General features: G+C 37.1%; 1 protein-coding gene across 4 annotated transcripts in view; it reads right to left on the reverse strand.

The window, feature by feature from the left end:
• The window catches only part of MPPED2 (metallophosphoesterase domain containing 2), a 154,545-nt gene that overhangs the window by 13,158 nt on the left and 121,687 nt on the right, over positions 1–19,700 (reverse strand). For all 4 annotated transcript variants that reach the window (XM_088145854.1, XM_088145856.1, XM_088145855.1 and 1 more), the window contains exon 5: positions 438–553. In XM_088145854.1, coding sequence (XP_088001980.1) covers positions 438–553 — 116 coding nt within the window. The remainder of the gene's footprint in view (positions 1–437; positions 554–19,700) is intronic.

The following is a 19,700-nucleotide window of genomic DNA, read 5'->3' on the forward strand; positions in this document are numbered from 1 at the left end:
GCATTCCTGGAGCACACGGATTTTATTATGCTCCCTATCACCACCACCACCTCTTCACAGATCATATTCAGGGCAGGAATTCAAAACCTCATACTAAAAAGTGTTTTTTTGAAAAAGTTATTTTCTATATCCCTGCATTTAAAATGGAGACTTAATTGCCTTCCAGAATGTTACTGAAAACCAGAAAATCCAGAACGTTACTGAAAATCAGCAAAAGGAATTGACACATGAATCAGGTTTTACTGGAAAGTACAGAGAATCCAGTTGAGGATACAACTGCACACTGTAGAATTGAAAAGCAATCTATTTTTCTCCCATATGCTCTTTAATCAATCAATCAATCAATCAATCAATCAACCTACCTACCTACCTACCTGAATGCCTTTTAATGTCTGGGCTAAAGCACATCCACTGAGAGGTTTAATTGGGATACTCACCAAGAGGAGGCCCATGGGTCATTAGTATGTCTATGCCTTCAGGAATAAGGTTCCACTTGTCCAACAAAGATTGACCTCTGGGTAGATTAAAGCCCCATCCATTAAACCATGGTGTCCTATGAAGGAAAGAAAATAAATTTGTGTCACTATGGAAGAATGATTTATTTCTTTGTTTTACAATTATGCAACAAGGCACATTTTCTGTAGCTAGCCCTCATTTAGAATGAAAGATATAGAAGAAAAACTTTGATACTGATATAGTTCTAAGCCATAATCATACTAATCCAACATGACTGCCAGTCTCCAAGGAGGGAAAAGATGGATGTTAAACATTTCTTTTATCACAGAGAATAGATTAATTTTTTTAAAAGCTATAATTAAATTGTAACAGTAAAGTTTACAAGATTGATTCTTACGAATATTTTTTCATAAGGCACTGATAAAATCTTACAGTAATTGGAAGTTTATGCCAAATTTATATTTGGTATTACAGTTCTGATTTGGTATTGTAATGGTAGGCAATAAAAGATATTTGACAAAGAAATGCAGAATATCCATAAGCACCCACAACTCTGCAAACACAGAGTTGGGTTGCCCTGGGTTAATCTCTTGCTATAAATGTTTCTGCATGATAGAGAGAGGAAGTCTTTTTAATTGTAATTTCTTATCCTAGGGCAATGGATGAAATAATTTAATCTCCTGATATCATCAACCTGCTCTAAATCTAACCTTCCAACATAACAAATCGATCTGCCAAAGCACTGTTATATTTAATAATTCAGCCAGTCTCTTTTTGTAAGCAAGAATTCCATGTAGATTACTGAATGGGCTAAAAAAACAACAACAGGTAACTCACTGTGTCCTTTTACCACCCTGCTTCACTCCATGCTAACTGCAAAAGAAGGATGGTCATCTCTAGGACTATGGGAGACAACTAGCTTGGATGGTGAAGAGACAGATTATCTCTTCCATGAATGTACCTAATAGAAAGCATTCCTTAAAACAGCTTGCCAAGCAGCCAAAACGAAAATACAACACAGAAGCTCAGATAACTGAACACTTTTGCAGATTAATATATTTTGTAAATATATTTGCAAGTGTATTAGAAGCTCCATTTCCCACTTCCTTGCATTTCTTTATTTTTACACTGACATAGGACCTGCAATTTACATATACATTTGACAGTATAGCAGAAAATTTCTTCAACTGTATTGGCAAATTAAGTAGCTGGACTGCTCAATTCACTTTAATAATTTTTAAAGTTCATACTGCAGATTGGTAGTTCATCTTTTCATCTGTCAAATCACTTTGTAGTGGCATAAATACAAAACAAGAATAGTATTTGTTACCTCTAATCAAGACATTTTATTTTTACTACAGACAAACATTGCTGGAGTTTTAGTAGAAACCTCAAGTAGCTATGTTGGTTATTAAAGCTGCACAAAATGTTGAAGGGGAGCGTCACTTACTGTTGAAGCTAATTTATTCTGTTTCAGCCTTGTCTATAGGCATCCTGAAGCATGTTTTGAAAAAAACAATGGTGAACCCTATGATTGCCAAAAACCCTATATGGACATGTCTATGAAATCATCAGGAGTTGAGCTCAACTGGAAAGAGGTTTTACTTTTTCTAGGAGCTATAAGTACTTGCTCTATTGCCCAGCTCAAGAAGAGTTTCTTATCTCTAGCTCTGATCTGAAAACAACACTGCAGAACCTCTTAACATGGTAAGATGCGCTACGGACTATTGATATGCAAAACATTCTGTGCATGATCTGGTGCAGAACCAAAATTGAGAAGGAACCAAAGCTGAGGACAATGTTATATGCAGACATCAGCAGAGAGGGAGGGGAGGGGGCTAGGAAGATCACAGGCCGGGTGGGCCAGTGGTATATGCAATGCTGGACTATTGGAGATAGTAGCTGGCTGGGGTGGGTGGGAGGGAATGAACCAGGAAAATCACCTCTGCAGAGGGTGGCACACAGCTCATGAGAGGATGAGGCAGGACAGGGTGACATGCAGTAGTCTTGATCTACTTGTTCTGCAAAATTACTCCAGGATTCACAACCTGGAACAACTAAAACGTTCTAAGTTTTGTTTCTGCCAAACTGCAGTCCATCTGAAATGGTTTGGAAGATCACCCAAATGAATGATAATTTGTTTCAGATTTTTTTAAAAAAAGCCTATTTTCTGTTTGTGCACCCCTGCTGAGCAAAAATAATAAAGCATCTTCTGCAACAATCTCATGAACAATTACAAAATACTGTATATGAAAACAACCCAAAGAACCCACAGATTAAAATAAGGCCATCTGGGGTTGCTCTTAATGATTATGTATCGTCACTAATTAAAGACATTTGCCTTATACCGTTCTCGTGTATTGCAAAGAAAAAGAAGCTTGTTAGAAAGTCAGCGTGGTATTTTTCTCCCAGAACAAAGGCAGTAAAACTGAGATTCTGGAACAGATTTAGATTTCAGTGAGAACAAAGAACAGGTCATCCTATTCTTCACATTGGTCCACAATTATTATACAGAATTGTAAAAATACATTAACAGCTGTTTGCTCCCAAACAATTTCAAATTCATAAAGAATTACTGTTAATTGCTAATGAAGTTTCGCTGGAATTACTTTCATCATAGTTTTACATTTGAAATGCACTATGAATTTTGATTTAATATTGCGAAGCATGGGTTGTGATCTGTGTGAAAATGGGAGAAAAATGTGCTTATGTTAAATAGGGATGCACTATCTCAATCTCTATGCAATGCCAGCAAGAAACTCTGGATAAAAGGAATTTGGAAATCTGGAATTTCTTGTATGTAGGGATAATGGATGTAATTTACAATATGAATCCTAACTGAAGAAACTAGTACAGATAAGGTTCTTGGTCCTGTTTACTGCAAGGAAATGGTTGTCCCAGTGTGTCGACCAATAATGTAAACAAACAAAATCAAGGGTTAAAGACAGGATGCATTAACACATAGGATTAATACAGCATAGTGCTAGCCAAGAATAAGAGAGATTTAATGCACCACAAACAACATGGATAAATGCTGCTGAAGTGCCACTGGCCCTCTCCTCAAAATCTGCAATGGCTGGATTGCTAGCACTTCTGGGTCAGACTCCCCATTCATTCTTTTTTAAAACACTGCAGGGATGAAAAACCAAGTAGAGTAGTAGAGATGCTACTACAAGAAGAGTTCCATTTTGCAGCTATTCTTGCACCCTACTCCAAGTTCTGAGTGGATTTTGCAGGGGGTCGACAACATCAAAATGGCAACTAGGCAACAGTAGCCCTGCCCCTTTTTACACACACGTGCAACACATATTAAAAAGGGATGGAGCGTTGATCACCCAGTTGCCTGGCATTTTGGTACCACTGACCACCACCACCATCAGATGCCCTTGCAATTGTGGTTAATTGTTGCTTAATCATTAACTGCTATTAGTTCAGGTTTGGATGACATAGGCTACCACACTCAGACCAGGAAAGACAAGTGGAGATCACGACTACAGCCATCTTAATACTCCTGACCTTATCCTCACTCTAGCCATGTAACAATGTTCAGATGAGGCTGAGCAAGGAAAGGTGGATACAGCATAATCTCTTGGGCTTCCTTTCTCTCTTTTTCCAGTGAGCACCTGATTTAAGCCAAGGTTCTAGCTACACCTCTAGGCAAGGGCAGGGAAACTCCTATTAGCTCAGGATAGCAACAAAGGTATACATCTCCGAACATACACATTTGCATTTCCCACTGAATGAGATATACAGTACTTGTTGCTTATGGAAAGCAGGCTTGAATTTTGTTTCTCACTTCCTTTTATATTTTTAAACGAACACAATGGCAAAAAGTGTTACACTACCAAAAAAATGTGGTAAAGGTCCCTGACTTGTATCACAGAAATGTAACTAGATGGAAGAATTTGACATTCCCATAGTAAATCTGCCTGCCTATGAATATACAGAGGCAACTCCCCTCCGTCCTCCAGGATATGTGTAATTCTTTTGTGCTCTAAGGCCTCTGACTAAGTTGCTATTATTTTTTCTACAGGCTAGTTTTCTATAAGACTATTTCCTTCTTCATTATACATACTACAATTGCAATTGTTGATTGATTACATCTGGGGAGAGGTATTTTTAAGCAACTAGAATAACCTTTCGTGCTACAATACATGAGAAAAGAGCTAAAAATAAGATCCACATTCTAAAATCTCTGGTTTAAGGTTAGAATATGATATCATTCCAGTTCCAGTTGTGCTTCAAAAAACCAGGAAATTGGCAAATTAGGTAGAGATCTAGTATTCCCTATCTCATTAGCTTTATTCACCACTGTATGCTGTGAAGGATTAGAAGTCAAGGGCGCTGCACTCACACTTTGGACTGATCTTTTGAGTCAACCTGGGGCTGGAGAAAAAGGTGTTCAGACTGACATTCAAGCTTCCCCAATCACTTGATAGAGAAGGCTTAATTGAATTTATGACTAATGTATCTATACAAGGCTTCCCCAAAACCATGATCCATCCACAGTTACTTCTAACAGATAGATCTGAGATGTTTCTGCATGATGAATGCTATTGTTATTGACAGTATCCCAAACACTTTCAGTAACCTTTATCAGTGTTTTATACTATGGCAGATTAGTTAGTTGGTTAGTTAGCTAGTTAGATATTTCTATTTATATGGCCACCCCTCTCACCAGAGCAGCTTTGACTGGCAAACAGAATTTAAGATTAAAATTAGATGCAAGTAAATCAACAATATACAGTAAGTAACTGTGAAAACACACCATTTATAATCCAAAGAAAAAGAAATGGTAGTCAAAAAACAAAACCCCCTCAAAATAATGACAAACCATCCTTACTTCACTAATTTCTTGATCCCCATGCCTGGGCAAACAGCCTGGCCTTAAGTGCCTTCTGGAAGGCCAGCAGGGTTGGGGCCAATCTAATGTCAGACAGCAAGGTGTTCCAGAGGGCAGGCTCTTCAATCAAAAAGGCATGCTTTCTGGGTCTCACAAGATGGCATTCTTTAAGTGATGGGACTAAAAGCATGCCCCTCCTGCTAGATATAATAGGGCATATAGAGACCATCAGGGAGAAGAGGTCCTTCAGGTATTCTGGCCCCATCCCACCCCATGAATGCTTTATAGGTGACCACCAGTACCTTGATAAGCCTACTGGGAGCCAGTGCAGCTCATGCCGCAAAGGCATACAATGGGCAAATTCAGAAATGCCCCTAACTGCCCACATCGCTCCATTCTGAACCTACTGCAGCTTCAGGGGCAGCCCCATGTAGAGTGCATTGCAGTAGTCCATGATATTGTTTGGTCCCTGTACTCACACTTATCACTGCTTTTCCAGATGAACACCACGGCAGGAGACACATATCTGTAGGATGGTAGTACAAATCTAACTTCTACAACTGCTTGATATAGATGCCCCTGATCAAAATATAAATCACTACTATAAAGCATATGGATTTTGGAGAAACAATTCACTTTGTACAAATGCAGGAAGGAATTCTGAATATCTCTCAAACCTGTGAATTATACATCCAAACCCATGCCACATGCAGAAACACATGCCATTTTCTCACTCATAACCACCATTTGTTTAAATATACTCAGTCATTTAACATTCATTTGCTCTTCTTTTATTTTCTGGTGGAGACACCAACTGGGAAATAGCAGGAGAGAGTCTTCTATTTTGGAGGCAGCAGCTGCTACTCCTGCTAGGAAATATGGTGGCCAGCAAGAGGTTAGACAAGAGTGACAGCAGCTGATCAAGGACCCAGAAGGAATGGGAAGGAAAGAAAAGGTTGAGGGATAGGAAAGGGCTGGAGAGAGAGAGCAGAACAACAGCTTGGAAAAGAGATATCCTGACAAGTACCACAATGTTCTTCTGTAAAGTATGGAGGTTTAACTATAATCTTTGATGGTAAATTTGATGGTAAATTTGCATTCATAGGCAATTTCACTGTTACCAACTTATACAAGTAGTCATCGACTTACGACCATTCATTTAATGACTGTTCGAAGTTATGACGGTGCTGTGATTTACGACCAGTCCTCGCACTTATGGCCGTCGTAGTGTCCCCATGATCATGTGATCAAAATCTGGGTGCTTGGCAACCAGCATGTATTTATGATAGCTGTAGTGTCCCAGGGTCACGTGATCGTCATGTGTGACCTTCCCAGCTGGCTTCCAACAATCAAAATCAACGGGGAACCATGTGATTCACCTAAGAACTGCATGATTCAATGATCATGGCGATTCACTTAACGACTGCTGCAAAAAATGTCACAAAATCGGATGTGGTCACATGATGCCTTGTTTAATGATGAATTTTCCAGTCCCTATTGTGGTTGTAAGTTGAGGACTACCTGTATTTTCAAAGTTGCAGGTGGCTTGGGCCATTCTTGAATTTTTGGTGAGGATTTAAATGAACCAAACAGGAAATAAATTTATGTTTCTCCAAATTGCTTACCAATAGTGGAAAATTCCGGGGAGGTGAGGTCAAACTGCAGAATTTCTGCTGAATCTGTGGCATGCATTAAATTTCATTAAAAAAAAAACCCAGAATTTTGAGGAAAATGAAATCTCTGTTACCATTTAAGATATGGCTCCACTCCCAGTTACAAAGTCATATACTGTGTTATCTATGCAAGAGAAAAAAGCCTCCAGACCACATGCAAAATACCCTAGAGATCCATTTTACAATCATACAACATTCAAATTTGGGTATGGTTTTGTGCCATTTACTTTTGTTTTAAGGGTGTTTAAATGCAGGGATTAAAAACATTGTCTTGCCCTTTCCAATTATGTCACAGCATCACCAGTTAGCTTCCAGACCCCCACCCCCACCCCTTTGTTGTCCACTCCTGGTGTCTATCTTACAGCATGCCTAACTTTTTCTTACAATCTCCTATTGATTTATAAGAAACGGATAGCATCACTTAAAATTGTGGAGAACTAAAGCAACAAAAACTACAAAACTTGGTTTATCACTTTTGGGTGATAAACCTGCTCCACAGCATTCTTAGCCTAATGATTAAGCCAACCAGCTCATAACAGAAAAGCTATACTGGCAACAAGAGTGGTGCTCAAGACTAATTCTAGATATAAAAGACTACCATTTGGGTGACTCATGGTCAGTCATAAACTCTTCCATCTTCTGTTTTGGACTATTTTCTGTGTTTACTCACCTGGTGAAACGCTTCATTCCCCCACCCCATCCCAAGACATCGGATTTCTCAAATGAAACTGTTCCCCAGTCCCCATGGATAAAAGTTATGTTCAGCTTAGCTTCCAGGGATTAGAGGCACAGAAGACTGGAAATAGAACCTGGGTGAATTGTATATGTTCTATCATTCTGTCTTCTGTTGACAATGCTTGCTTTTTCTGAACATTTCATTTGATTAAGGGCTAGTGGGAAGAGCAATACCACAAAAAGACTGACTCTATGGGCCTTGCGATGGTGTCCAAGATCCTCAGTTCTATGTGTATGCAAACTCACATGTTTACACATGTAGAACCAGGAGCTTGTTTAAAGGGTCTTTTAACTGGAATGAAGCTCATACACAGCAGATTTAGGCACTGTTGGTTTTGTCACTTAAGAAAGTAATTATTTCTGACTCACTAATTCAGGGTAAATTAGTTCAAACTTGCAGTCAAAATTAACAAATAATAGGGAATAAAATTAGCTTAACAAGCAGAATCACATCCATAAGCAATGAGGAAGAATTAGCTCAGATAAAAATTAGCATTCACTCAGATTAACAAGTTTACTTTACACACACAAGGAAACAAGAACACATGGGGGAAACAATCATTCAGTTTAACAGTAGATGGCTAATTTTAAGTAACCTAAGGACAAAAAAACAGAGGGAAAGAATGTAGATCTTGGAAGTGATATAGGATTGGAGGGCTGCATTAGCCAAGTGAAGTTAAGTTACTGGCAAAAACAAAAAAACAGTTGAGTGACATAAAATTATACAGACAGTTAAAACAACAGAATAAGTAGATCAAAAGTAGGTTATAATTACTATTTTCAGAAAATGTGGAAAGCATAAGAGCTCCACTTCTGGGTTGCTCATGGAAGAGTTGAATGTCATTGCTATCCTCTAAAACTGCTAATTTAAATCCAACATTTATGCATACTTTTTTTCCCCCTTGAAAGTACTCTAGTAGTGAAGATTGGGAGACCAAATGGATACATTTGTTATTTTGGAATCTGGAATACCAAATAATTTGATTTAAAAGGTGTGATTGTTAGTAGCCAACAATGACAATTCTCATTATTTTAGGTATGTGTACAGGTGGTCCTCATTTAATGACCACTTGTTCAGTGACTGTTTGAACTTGTGACAGTGCTGAACGAGTGGTATTTATAACTGGTCCTCAAAGTTCCAGCCATCACAGCACCCCTGTGGTCACGTGATCGCTATTTGCGATGTTCCCTGATGGCTCCCCACAAGCAAAGTCAATGGGGAAGCTGGCAGGAAGTCACAATCACGTGAGGTCCTCACTTAACAACCTGTGTGGTCCTTGCTTAATTGATGGTAACTGGGGACTGCTGGAACTGCCATTGCTAACTGGTTCAGTCATGTGATGTAACACTTTACAACTGCATCGCTTAGCAATGGAAATTCTGGTCCCAATTATTGTTAACCGAGGACTACCTGTATCTATATATATTTCATGCTGACTTCAAAATCAGAAACTGGCATGCAGAGTGTGTTTCCTTCCAAGATGTAAAAAATTGCCAAAGTCAATTTTGTAAAGAAGTAAAAGTTCCATCTTTGGAAACAAAAGATGCAAAGTTCTCTGTCAGGAAAAGGGGGTTAATCACAAGTTTAAAAAGAATTATACTAGAGAGGATCACAAGAAACAAAATTAATTCTAAGTGAATTTCTATTGGCAGATCAAAGTGCCGAAGTGTTATGTTGGAAATAGAAAATGCAATAGTTAATACTGGCCAAGCAAAGGGATAATAACTGTGTCAACTCAAATACATGTGTACATTTCCAATGATTCAAGACACATAACCATTTTGCTAAACCAAATGCAAAAAAACAATAGGGATTGCCATGACCAGTGATTAGAAACTTGGAGTTTTGATTATGTGTTATTTAACAAAAGGGCAAAGAAGTAGATACAATAAACAGTTATTGGAGATACTACTGCTACTGCCACAAATTGCCATTAACTTTGTTTATCTGGATAGGGAGACTGAAATAACATTTCTGGAAGAAAGCAATGGAAAAATAATTCTATAAATCTGCCTTGTAGTTACCAAGGTGAGCTCAACTTGAGGAAATCTTTACCTTTTAGTTACAGAAGTGGAAAGCTACATGACCGACATTAAGTCACAGCTTTATACCGGCCAAACAGTATATCAGTACTCTTTCTGTGTGCGTGCGCGTATGTGTATATGTATATGGCTTTTAATTAGATATATAATGTATGATTCTATTTCATAGGGAAATTCTACATATGTAATTACTGGAGTGATTCAATTACCTCTCCTGATTCAATTATGCAAAGTGATACGACAAAAAGAACAAAAAATATTTTGTTTCTGCAGATCCTCCATACTTTCCAAATTGGACTCCATATATTGCATAAAATCAAGAAAAATGGGAGTTCTTACTGAAGGTCTTTAAGCTTATCATCAAGCAAGCATTAAAAAACTAAAATTCGGTATATATCTGGAAGAGAGTTTATTTTTTAACAGCCACCATACCTAGATGAAAATCAAATTAACAGTACAAGGGTTACTAAATATAGTAAAATCATCATTAGCCACATCTCAGACATAATGTAAGAATTTCCATGCACTCAATTATCACCTTCTGTTTTGAAACTGTATTTACATTCACCAGTATATATGACTATAAATGCCTTATTCTTTGTAACTGATATTCCACATACACACACACACACACTTACAAGCACATACAAATATTAAATACGAAACCTCTGAAGAGAAGCGGTTGTTTTCTCTTAATACCTTGAACAAATAACTTGGGAATAAAATGTTTAAATTATATTCTTGCCATAACCTATATGTGCCTCAAACCCATCTCAAAAAGAAACACTCTCATGTAATAACAGTAATAAACCATTTTTTTTTAAATCATCACCACTCAAAGTTAAATGCACAACGCTCATGATTACTAGGGAGGGAGATCATTCCATTTACAGAACAAAAATTACAGGACAGAGCATTAAATATGCATTTTCAGGATTGTTCAATTACAGCACTGCCCTATAACTATGGCCTGAGAGTATCTATTTCAGTTTTGCATTTGGGATGTAATAACAGAGAATGTCCTGAACTGAATGAACTGAAAAGGGAACACATGACCTTTCTGTAAAATAAAGAAGAGCCTTTCCATAAAGCACAGAGCACACAAATATTTGCATGCATCTGTGCCCTTTCTCTATTTAATGAAGAGAATGGAGAGAGCACATTGGTAAGACAGAACACTATTGTAGAAGCTGAACCCATGCATTAAATAGCAGCCTTTAATTTAAAAAAAAAAAATCCTTTCAATACATTTTTCAGAGTGCCTTCAATAATGTTTAAGATTTAGCAACAAAGCCTCCTCTTGTGACTGCTTGATTGTTACAAGGCTACGGAGGCAAATGCTTAATCAAGACTTTGTGTCCAAATCTATGAACATGCAAATCAAATACATTTTTTCAAAGTAGTTGTGATTGCAATATTGAATTTCAAGGACTAAAGCTCACTAGGAAAGCAGATGTCTTGGATGAATGAAAACTCAGGTAAACAAAGACCCAGAACTATGAAAGATTTGAACAAAAGGCAATATATGAAGCAATGTCTGGACTGTGGAAACAAAGATAGTTTGCAAGGATAAAAAGGTACGGAGAGGTACAGATAATGATGCTGATGTTAATTATGATTAGCTGTATTGCCTTTTCTCATCTTATGCTTTCAGTTTCTTTGACTATTCATTTATTACACCATTTCTACACTTTCCATAACTTGGCTTATCCCAAAAGGGAAAAGCATGAAGGATATGTATGTTGACTTCACGTAGTTTGGCTAAAATTCAGTAAATGATCAAATGAGCAACTATGGCTCAAAAGCCAATTGGTTGCTCATAGTAACTGAGTAAATATAAAAAGCAAACCGAAATTTATTTCAATATATGGGACAGAACATGTATGGATAGATCCTAAAGCTTGCATGAATTTAACTATTGTTGATTTCTTGTAGTAGCTAACATTTTTCAAGAAGTGTTTAATTTTCATAGTTGCTGAAGGATAAAATATGAAAACCCCAAAGAATCATCACCATGTATCAATTTTGGTGATCCACAATGAAAGTCTGGAACAGGCAAAGGGCTATTGGAAGCCTTCCCCTCTGCTGGTGATTTTGAAGGCCTTCTGTATTCCATCTCTTTCTTCATGCACACAAAATCCAAGATAATTTCCCAGTTAGGGGCAGCTGCCGCAAGCCAAAGTACTGAAGCATTTCAAAATGATAAACATGGATTGTGATAGCACAGTGCAAGCTCTACCCTTTATGTACTTGCATCCAGGTTATGGGGCAAGTACAAAAGAGATGGAGTTTGTGTCATTTGCCTTGGATGTCCGTGCTCCCAGGTCCTTAAAACTCGCTTCCTGGAGGAGGCCCTCAAAGAATCAGGTTCTAAATCTCCACATAGCACATTATTCAGCAACTGTTTTAGGAAGCAAATTGGTCATAATTAGTCTACAATATGAATTACTCTCAGTTGAATTCCTTTCTCCAAACCATGTACAAAATGAAGAGTTCAATCAGGCTGTTAATGGTGACTTCTGTAGCATTGTGCAAAGCATTTGCAAGGGAGGACTTGGCAAAGCATGTCGGAATAAGTGAAATATGCCTCCTCAGAATGCAAAAGCAGCCACAACCTTTGCAAGGATCGACACGGTTGTTTCTAAAATACTTTCCAGTTATTTGTTTCTATGTCTGTACAAACAGTAACACCTCCACTGAGATTGCCAGTGAAACAGCTGTGTATGTACACACAAATACAGCTGGAGAATATTCAATTACTCCATGCCAAGACCGTGTGAATACAGTTACTAATAGACTTTTAGGGGCATTTTGCTCAAGCTAATGTACTTTGTGAAGTATGTGTTTTCAATGTTTTGCACAGTCCCATCTACAGACCATCATACAAGCTCATTTTCCTCATATCTTTTCATCAGAGTCATGTCTTGCCATTATTTTATTAGTATTTGTTTCCACTGATGCAGAAGGATTTCAGGCTGTTAATCTGTTAGCAAAGGAAAGGTCAGAAAAGGACACTTTGTACATGGAACAGAAATGAACAATATTCTATTTGGTTTTTCATTTCTACAGAATTGTACTTACAAACCTGGCTCCTCTTATGTATATAATTTATTACTGGGAAGCATTATGTCATTAAAGTATAGTTAAAATATGTTTAGTGTAATATCAAGAGTCATTCTAAATTTTAAGGAATTATTTTTAAATATTCCATCTATGAAATATTGTTTCATCACTATTTTGTGATAAAAGCCATTTCAAACATGAGAATCTTGCCAGAGGAGCTAAAAGCATAAATAACCCAAACATCCTGTTTTTATTCATCCTCTTCTCAACCTGTTCTTATTCAAGACAAAACTTCTGCTTCTGGTGGGAAGATGCCCAAGCAATCTGTAAATCAAGAAATGGAATATATTCAGATTTCACCATCCCTGCCTTCAGTATGATTCCATTTCAACACGTCATGGAATATACATCTCTGCAAACTTTTCAATAGCAGTCTTATCTCAGCATAATCCTTAATATATTGGTACTTTACGGTATTGCTATTTCAAATATTCATAGAAATGAAAAGGGAAGGGAGAGGATCTAGAATTCAGCATTCTAAAACACACTGTTTTTGTGGCAAACTTTCAAATTCTGTTATTTGTTTACATTTACAAAAACTAGGCTTCTGGCTGAAGATGTCCAGGTTTTCCATTCTAGCCAACAAATATTCATTAGGAGATGGGAGAAGAAATGAAATCTTTCATTTTAAATTTAAGTTTAAAGTAAGTTCAGTAGAATGACCAACTTCTCATTGCTTATTTGGTAAGAACAAACTCTTCAGCTCTTCTGAGGTTTCCTAGCCCCTAATTATACTGCAATCTAGTTAATGAGCTGTGGGATGTATTTGAAGACTGCAAAATTATAGAAATAATTTCAAGCCTGACTCTAGGGCACATTTTAGATCACTTAAAATTAAGAGGGAACACAAAGTTGCAGCATTATTTCATTTTTGGTGCTGACAGATATTAAGCTTTAGGGGTGTGCAAAACCTTTCCAAGACAAACTGTGCCATGTCCAGGAGAGTGTACAAAATAACCCACTTCTGATTATTAAAAGCGGCCTAGTCTGTTTCCAGGTTGGTGTGGCTGCTTCACAGGCTACTGCTGGCAAAGGGTTCTACACAGAGACAGCTGGGCATTCAAATCCTTTTGAAGGACTTGCACAGCCATATTAAGTTCCACAATGTTTTTTATGTGTCTCTTACATTGTGCCCTCGTTTGCACACATACATACACTTTAGTATACAATGCAGTTTGACATATTCTCTTTTTTTAAGATCTGCAATATCAAGCTGGCACAGCATACAAATAAAGATCTTCAGTTTTGGAGAACTGTCTGATGGAATGCCTAACGGATCATGGGGACACAGAGGAGGCAGCAAGACAGTGAAGAGAGGAAAGAGGGAATTACAGAAGAAAGCTGAGTCCTGAGGAAGGGGGTAGAAGCCTAACAAAAGACTCAGAGTAACTCTGATTTAATTACAGTAGGTATAAGGTGTGCAAGAGAATTACTTTGGTGAATTTTCAAGATACTGTTGCATTACTTTACTAGCAATAAAGATCTTCCCATAAATCCAAGTGGTTCTTGTTTCCTGAGTTTGGCAGCCTCATAAGCAAACGGAGACCCTTCCATCAAATGAAAACCCAAAACTAACCTGAAAAACAAAGCAAGGAACAACGCTTAATAACTCAAAGCAATGAGGTGGCCTTAACTTTGGCGTCATGGCAGGGCTGACAGCAGATACATGGAAACAAACACCCTGCATGTTTGCACCATGTTCTGAAGTAAAAAAAAAATTTCTCAGGGTGTCCTACAACTCTGAGATTCTTTTACATTCCTACAAGCCATGGACATTTGGACACTCTTTAATCAATTTGACAAAAGGCAGTTTTTCTATCCCTGCAACCACTGACTGCAGCTGGTTGAAACAGGGTTAGAGGATAAGGGAGAACAGTTAAAAATATTTATTATATGAGAATGAGAAGCATGTTGGTCATTAAAAAAATAATGTTGCCTGCCTAGAAGGTAAATTTAGTGCTACAGTATTTTGAATTCTTTGCTATGGGGAGATTGGAGTTCACGAGTGGTAATGCAATGTTGCTGATACTTTGCATATTGTGTTTTATTTTTTCAGACAGGTTGCCAAATGGAAAAGCATGGTACAAAAAAGTGCATTAGCGATACTGCTATGCTGTTGTGCTTGTCATTACAAATGCAAAAATTTGGCTTTTTTAATTTGTTGCACTCGGCAGGCAAAGAAAGGAATTTGTCATCATGTTGTTCGTGGGCTTTGCTGAAATGAATTCACTGCTGTTACTTGTTTCTCTGATGGACTCAGTTCTGTGGGTATTTATGCAGGCAGGTTGCCAAAAAACAAACCAACCCAAACACTTAACTTTCTCTTTCAATGTTTGTTATGAGAAATTAAAAAATATTTTTAAAATCAAACATTTTTGACAATTTTGTTTTTTATAAATTGGGTAGTAAGTAGCACTCAGCATGTACTACTACTTTATTAATGTGATCCGATAACAAACATGAGAGAAGAAGAGATTTATTTTGAATTTATCTTCTTTCCTATTGTGGAATTCTTGTTGTGTCAGAAGGCAGAACATTGGAGATGCTTTGAGTTTCCATCTTTTGGGGCACTGGACACACAAAACATTCCAACAGAATATTCGGAGTGCAGCTCTTTCATGCTGAGCACAGAATCTTTTTTTTTTCTTCCATGCACCCCATATTCTCTATGCATATTCCAGTCTGAATAATGTGCAAATTGTTCCATCTTGCCTAATTTTGGGCCTCTGTTGCATGTAATGAATGGACAGCCTGGTGCTAATATTTTCAATCCTTTCCCTCCTTCTGATGATTTTTGTATAACTTGACAATGAAAGGCTGGGGAATGAAGAACTGGATTTGAAAACGTCAGTGTCATTTTTGGGGGGCAAAGGTATTCTGATTGTATTCTGTGGACATCTCCAGTCTACCAACACTACCTGGAACATTTGTGGGATGCTGTCACATTACATTACCAACATTTTAAGATGGACCAGAACCTGAGAACCACTACAGACTAGGGTAAAGGTGTAATTTAAAAAAAAGTTTAACCACATTTGGTGATGTTTTTGTAAATAAGCAAGACAACCCACAACACCCCTTTGAATCAATCGATTGATCGATCGTTCATATCAGTTCAATTCTTCCACTCTGAAAATAGCAGAAAAATACCTTTCTCTTCCACACTGTGGGCTAAGAGTATTTCAAAAAGAATACTTAACAATGAGAAATCCAAGGCTAAAGGCTGTTGAGGAATGTATCACATGATAATGTCCCCAATATCATACTAAGCAGTATTCTTATGGAAAACTCATGTATTTGGATAACAATGAGGAACAAGGTTCTTCCTTATCAGCTTTTTTTTTTATTCTACAATTCATTTTCTCCTCTGCTCTTCCTTGGTGCTTTAAAAACCATTGCAACAGAAAGAGATCAGTATGCGACATTTAATGGCATGTGGGAGTAGGGGTGGGGTGGGGAACAGAAAAAAACCAGCACGCAGAGCTGGCTCAAATCCACAGATTGACAATACCTGTAGTAGATGTGTTAGACAATAACACCTCATAGCTGCTTCTATTCTAATGATAAGCATCATCATAATCAACAATAAAACCTTAGAAATTCCACTTCCTTCTTGGCTTATTTACCATAAAAGCCATTCTGTTGTAATTATTTTGGACTCTGGGCAACCCCATTCTAGCAACCTTGTAATAAAACCATGAGCAACATTTTTAACCTATTGTAAAAAAAAAAAAAAACCTTTACAAAAATGTCCTAAAATCATTATAACTCTTACATGTCTATGGCCCACTAATGTTTTACATTTAAAATTGTACATTTATTGTAATATAGCTATAAAAATGTTTTGCTTTAATCATGTTTGTTGATTAAACAAATAGCATCTCTCTCATGCTGTTAGTTCTAAAATTATTACATTTTTCTATAAAACTCTTTGTATTCTAAAATTTCACTTCAGTATAAATGTAGTTGACAGAATGACCACAAATATATACAGTATTTGTCTCCCATAAGAATGGCCTATGATATGCTTTAGCTTAACCGTCTCTCCCTCTCTTCTCTATTTCCACAAGCCAAAGTAGCATATGGTGGAAACAATGGCTTGGTTTAAAACTGTAAGCACTTCAATTAACCAGAATCAAACTGGTTTTTCTTTTAATCTACATTTCCTGATCATCTTGAATATATTTAGGTTGCCCCCAAAATCACAAGCAGGCTCTGTATGTATCTAACCATCATGCTGATTATGAATTTTTTTCTTTTGTAAGCAGAAATCATACTTTAGAAAATGTTTTTGTATCTCCTATGGGTACAAAATCCAGAGACACTCAATGTTATGGGCTCTATCTGTAGTAAACACAGCATGCAGCAAAACATCCTTGTACAAGCAAGCCAAGATTTTCAACTTACATAGTAACTCTAGGCTAATTATGAATAAATTGTAAGGAATGAAGTCACTCCATCAGCAGCCAGGCAAGATCTAATTAGCAGGAGATGCTGAACAATAATGTCAAGGATGAACTTTGGAGGGAACAGTTCTGATGCTATATATGCAAGAACACTGCATTAAGAGAGGGGTTTGTACTGTAACTGCCTAAATATTCAATATTGTTAAATAAAGAGGTCAGTTTGCACAAGGGCTGGTTTATATAAAATCTAATTTTTATTCCACCTCTTCATTCTCTCGTCTGAAAGATGACCCCTTTAACCTCATAGTTTCTAGGATAGCCTGAGCACCACATATCTGATAAAAATGAATATAAGACAGTTGTTAAGACTGAAGTTGAATGGAAAGATTAACTGTACTTATTAAAATTTATTATACAGTACTAGAGTTCACCAAGAGGGGGAGGGTTCTATGATCCCTAATTTCTAATAAAAGATGCACTACTTTTTCCTAGTAAATATTCATGTCAGTTATAGCATATCAGTTCCTTCTACAACCTCAAATATCCCTAATCACTAAAAAGGTTGATAACACAACACCACATCAAACCAATAAATCAATATGTCAACCTAACGGATCTGGATATTATGGTTAAACTGTGTTTTGGCTGGAAGATTTAAACAAACATTTAAAATGTAATGGTATACCGTATGTCATATATAGATTCCAGATGCAATAGCAGCCTCCTTTATTCATTTAATACTATTTTATTAAATGAATGAAAACAATACAATTTGGTATATATTTATATTCTGCTTTTCTACTGTATCTGTATTATAGTATTTGTGTAATAAAATCAAAGCACCACATGTCTGTAATTGATTGGTATTACTTGGCAAAACAGATATCTACTGTGGTCAGTAAGCTTTCTAGGTGGTGGACACCATCACACGCCTTTGTGTTCATATTGTAGGCACAATAAAAGAAAAAAAAGTTTATTTTTAATTTTTACATTTTACAAAATTCCAAAGGGCAAAGTCTTCCAATATTTGATACAGGAACACAAAGATCTTCAAAAGTTTAAATGTTATGTAAGATTTTGTAAGATGTTTTGTAAAATATGGAACGTTTTATGAAGGAATGATTGGATGAAGGCCGCGCTCGGAGAGATAAGCATTCCCTTAGCCCCCAACAGGAGCATGGGAAGTTTAAGAAGATGAGACTGGCACCACCCTAAGGAATTCACAGTGTTTTGCCTTGCTGGCTTGGGAAGTTAGATTCAGTCTGGAGAGATTTCTATCTTGAGGTGGAAACTAATAAACGCAACAGAACTGTATCTGCACTGTCTCATGGAGTTCTTTGGGCTGAACCTGACATGTTTTTACATTTTAAATTAATTGTACTGAGGAGCTACACATTAAAGACCCCCAAATATACGTTTTCAGAATTTGCCTAAAAATGTTAATAATGGGAGCCTGCTAGATTTCATTACCATTAGCCTCTAAATCTCTTGGGTTTTGGTTTTTAATCATAATGAGAACCAAGTAGAGAAATAAAACTGCTCTTAACAAGTATGTCAGGTGTATTTAGAGAGAATAACTTGGTTCCAAATATACAGTTTAAATTTTTAAGACTACGGCAGTGTTTGGAATTCCTTCTTAGATTTATTTATTTCCATGATTTGTCCTTCTGAACAATAATTATAATAAACTGTTAAGTACCATGATTTACTTTTCCATACAACAGATTCCCCCTCCCCTTTCTTTTCAGTCTAGTCCTTTCTTTCAGATTTCTGGAAACAGACACATGACAATGGTAAAAATGAACTCAGGGGCAAGGATGAAAGCAACTAGGGAGGGTGGGGAGAAGAGACAGAATGAAGGTCACTGGTACTAAATTAGCCAGTAACTTTTTTATTTCCTAGTAACAATAGGTAACTGATGCAGCTACTGCTGATGCTTATGGATGGAGTAGCAGCATTGAAGGTATGAAAGCAGCAAAATCCCTGCTGGCAAGCCTTTCAATATTCTCTTTCCTCTATGCTGTACGGGTGTCCTGCTGCTGCTCACCATTCATTCTGGTTTGATTAGCAAGGCTAGAAGCAAACAACCTGGTGCTCTTGCTTAGATATAAACAGAGGGTTCTCTAGACAATGGAAATGCCGGTTCTGTGGAACCTGTCTGCCTAGGTAGGAAGACGATAAGCAGGGATAGCCAAGGATAACATTGTGAGAACTCTATTGTGAGGAAACAGGCCTAGGATATAATTGTAACTCCACTTAAATGTAAAAGTGTTCAGGTATACAGCCAGACCCTATGCATGGCTTATGTTCAGAGGCAGTTACTCCAAAGTGGGGTTTAAAACAAATTCTACCCTGAATTCTAGTAGGAGTAATTTCAAATAGTTTGCCTTTAGCAAACCAGGGGAAGATGATGCTAGCTAG

Source organism: Python bivittatus, unplaced genomic scaffold (assembly GCF_059951505.1).
Source record: "Python bivittatus isolate LINGU-HERP-01145 unplaced genomic scaffold, Pbiv_v1 ctg000480_np1212, whole genome shotgun sequence".
Taxonomy (NCBI): domain Eukaryota; kingdom Metazoa; phylum Chordata; class Lepidosauria; order Squamata; family Pythonidae; genus Python; species Python bivittatus.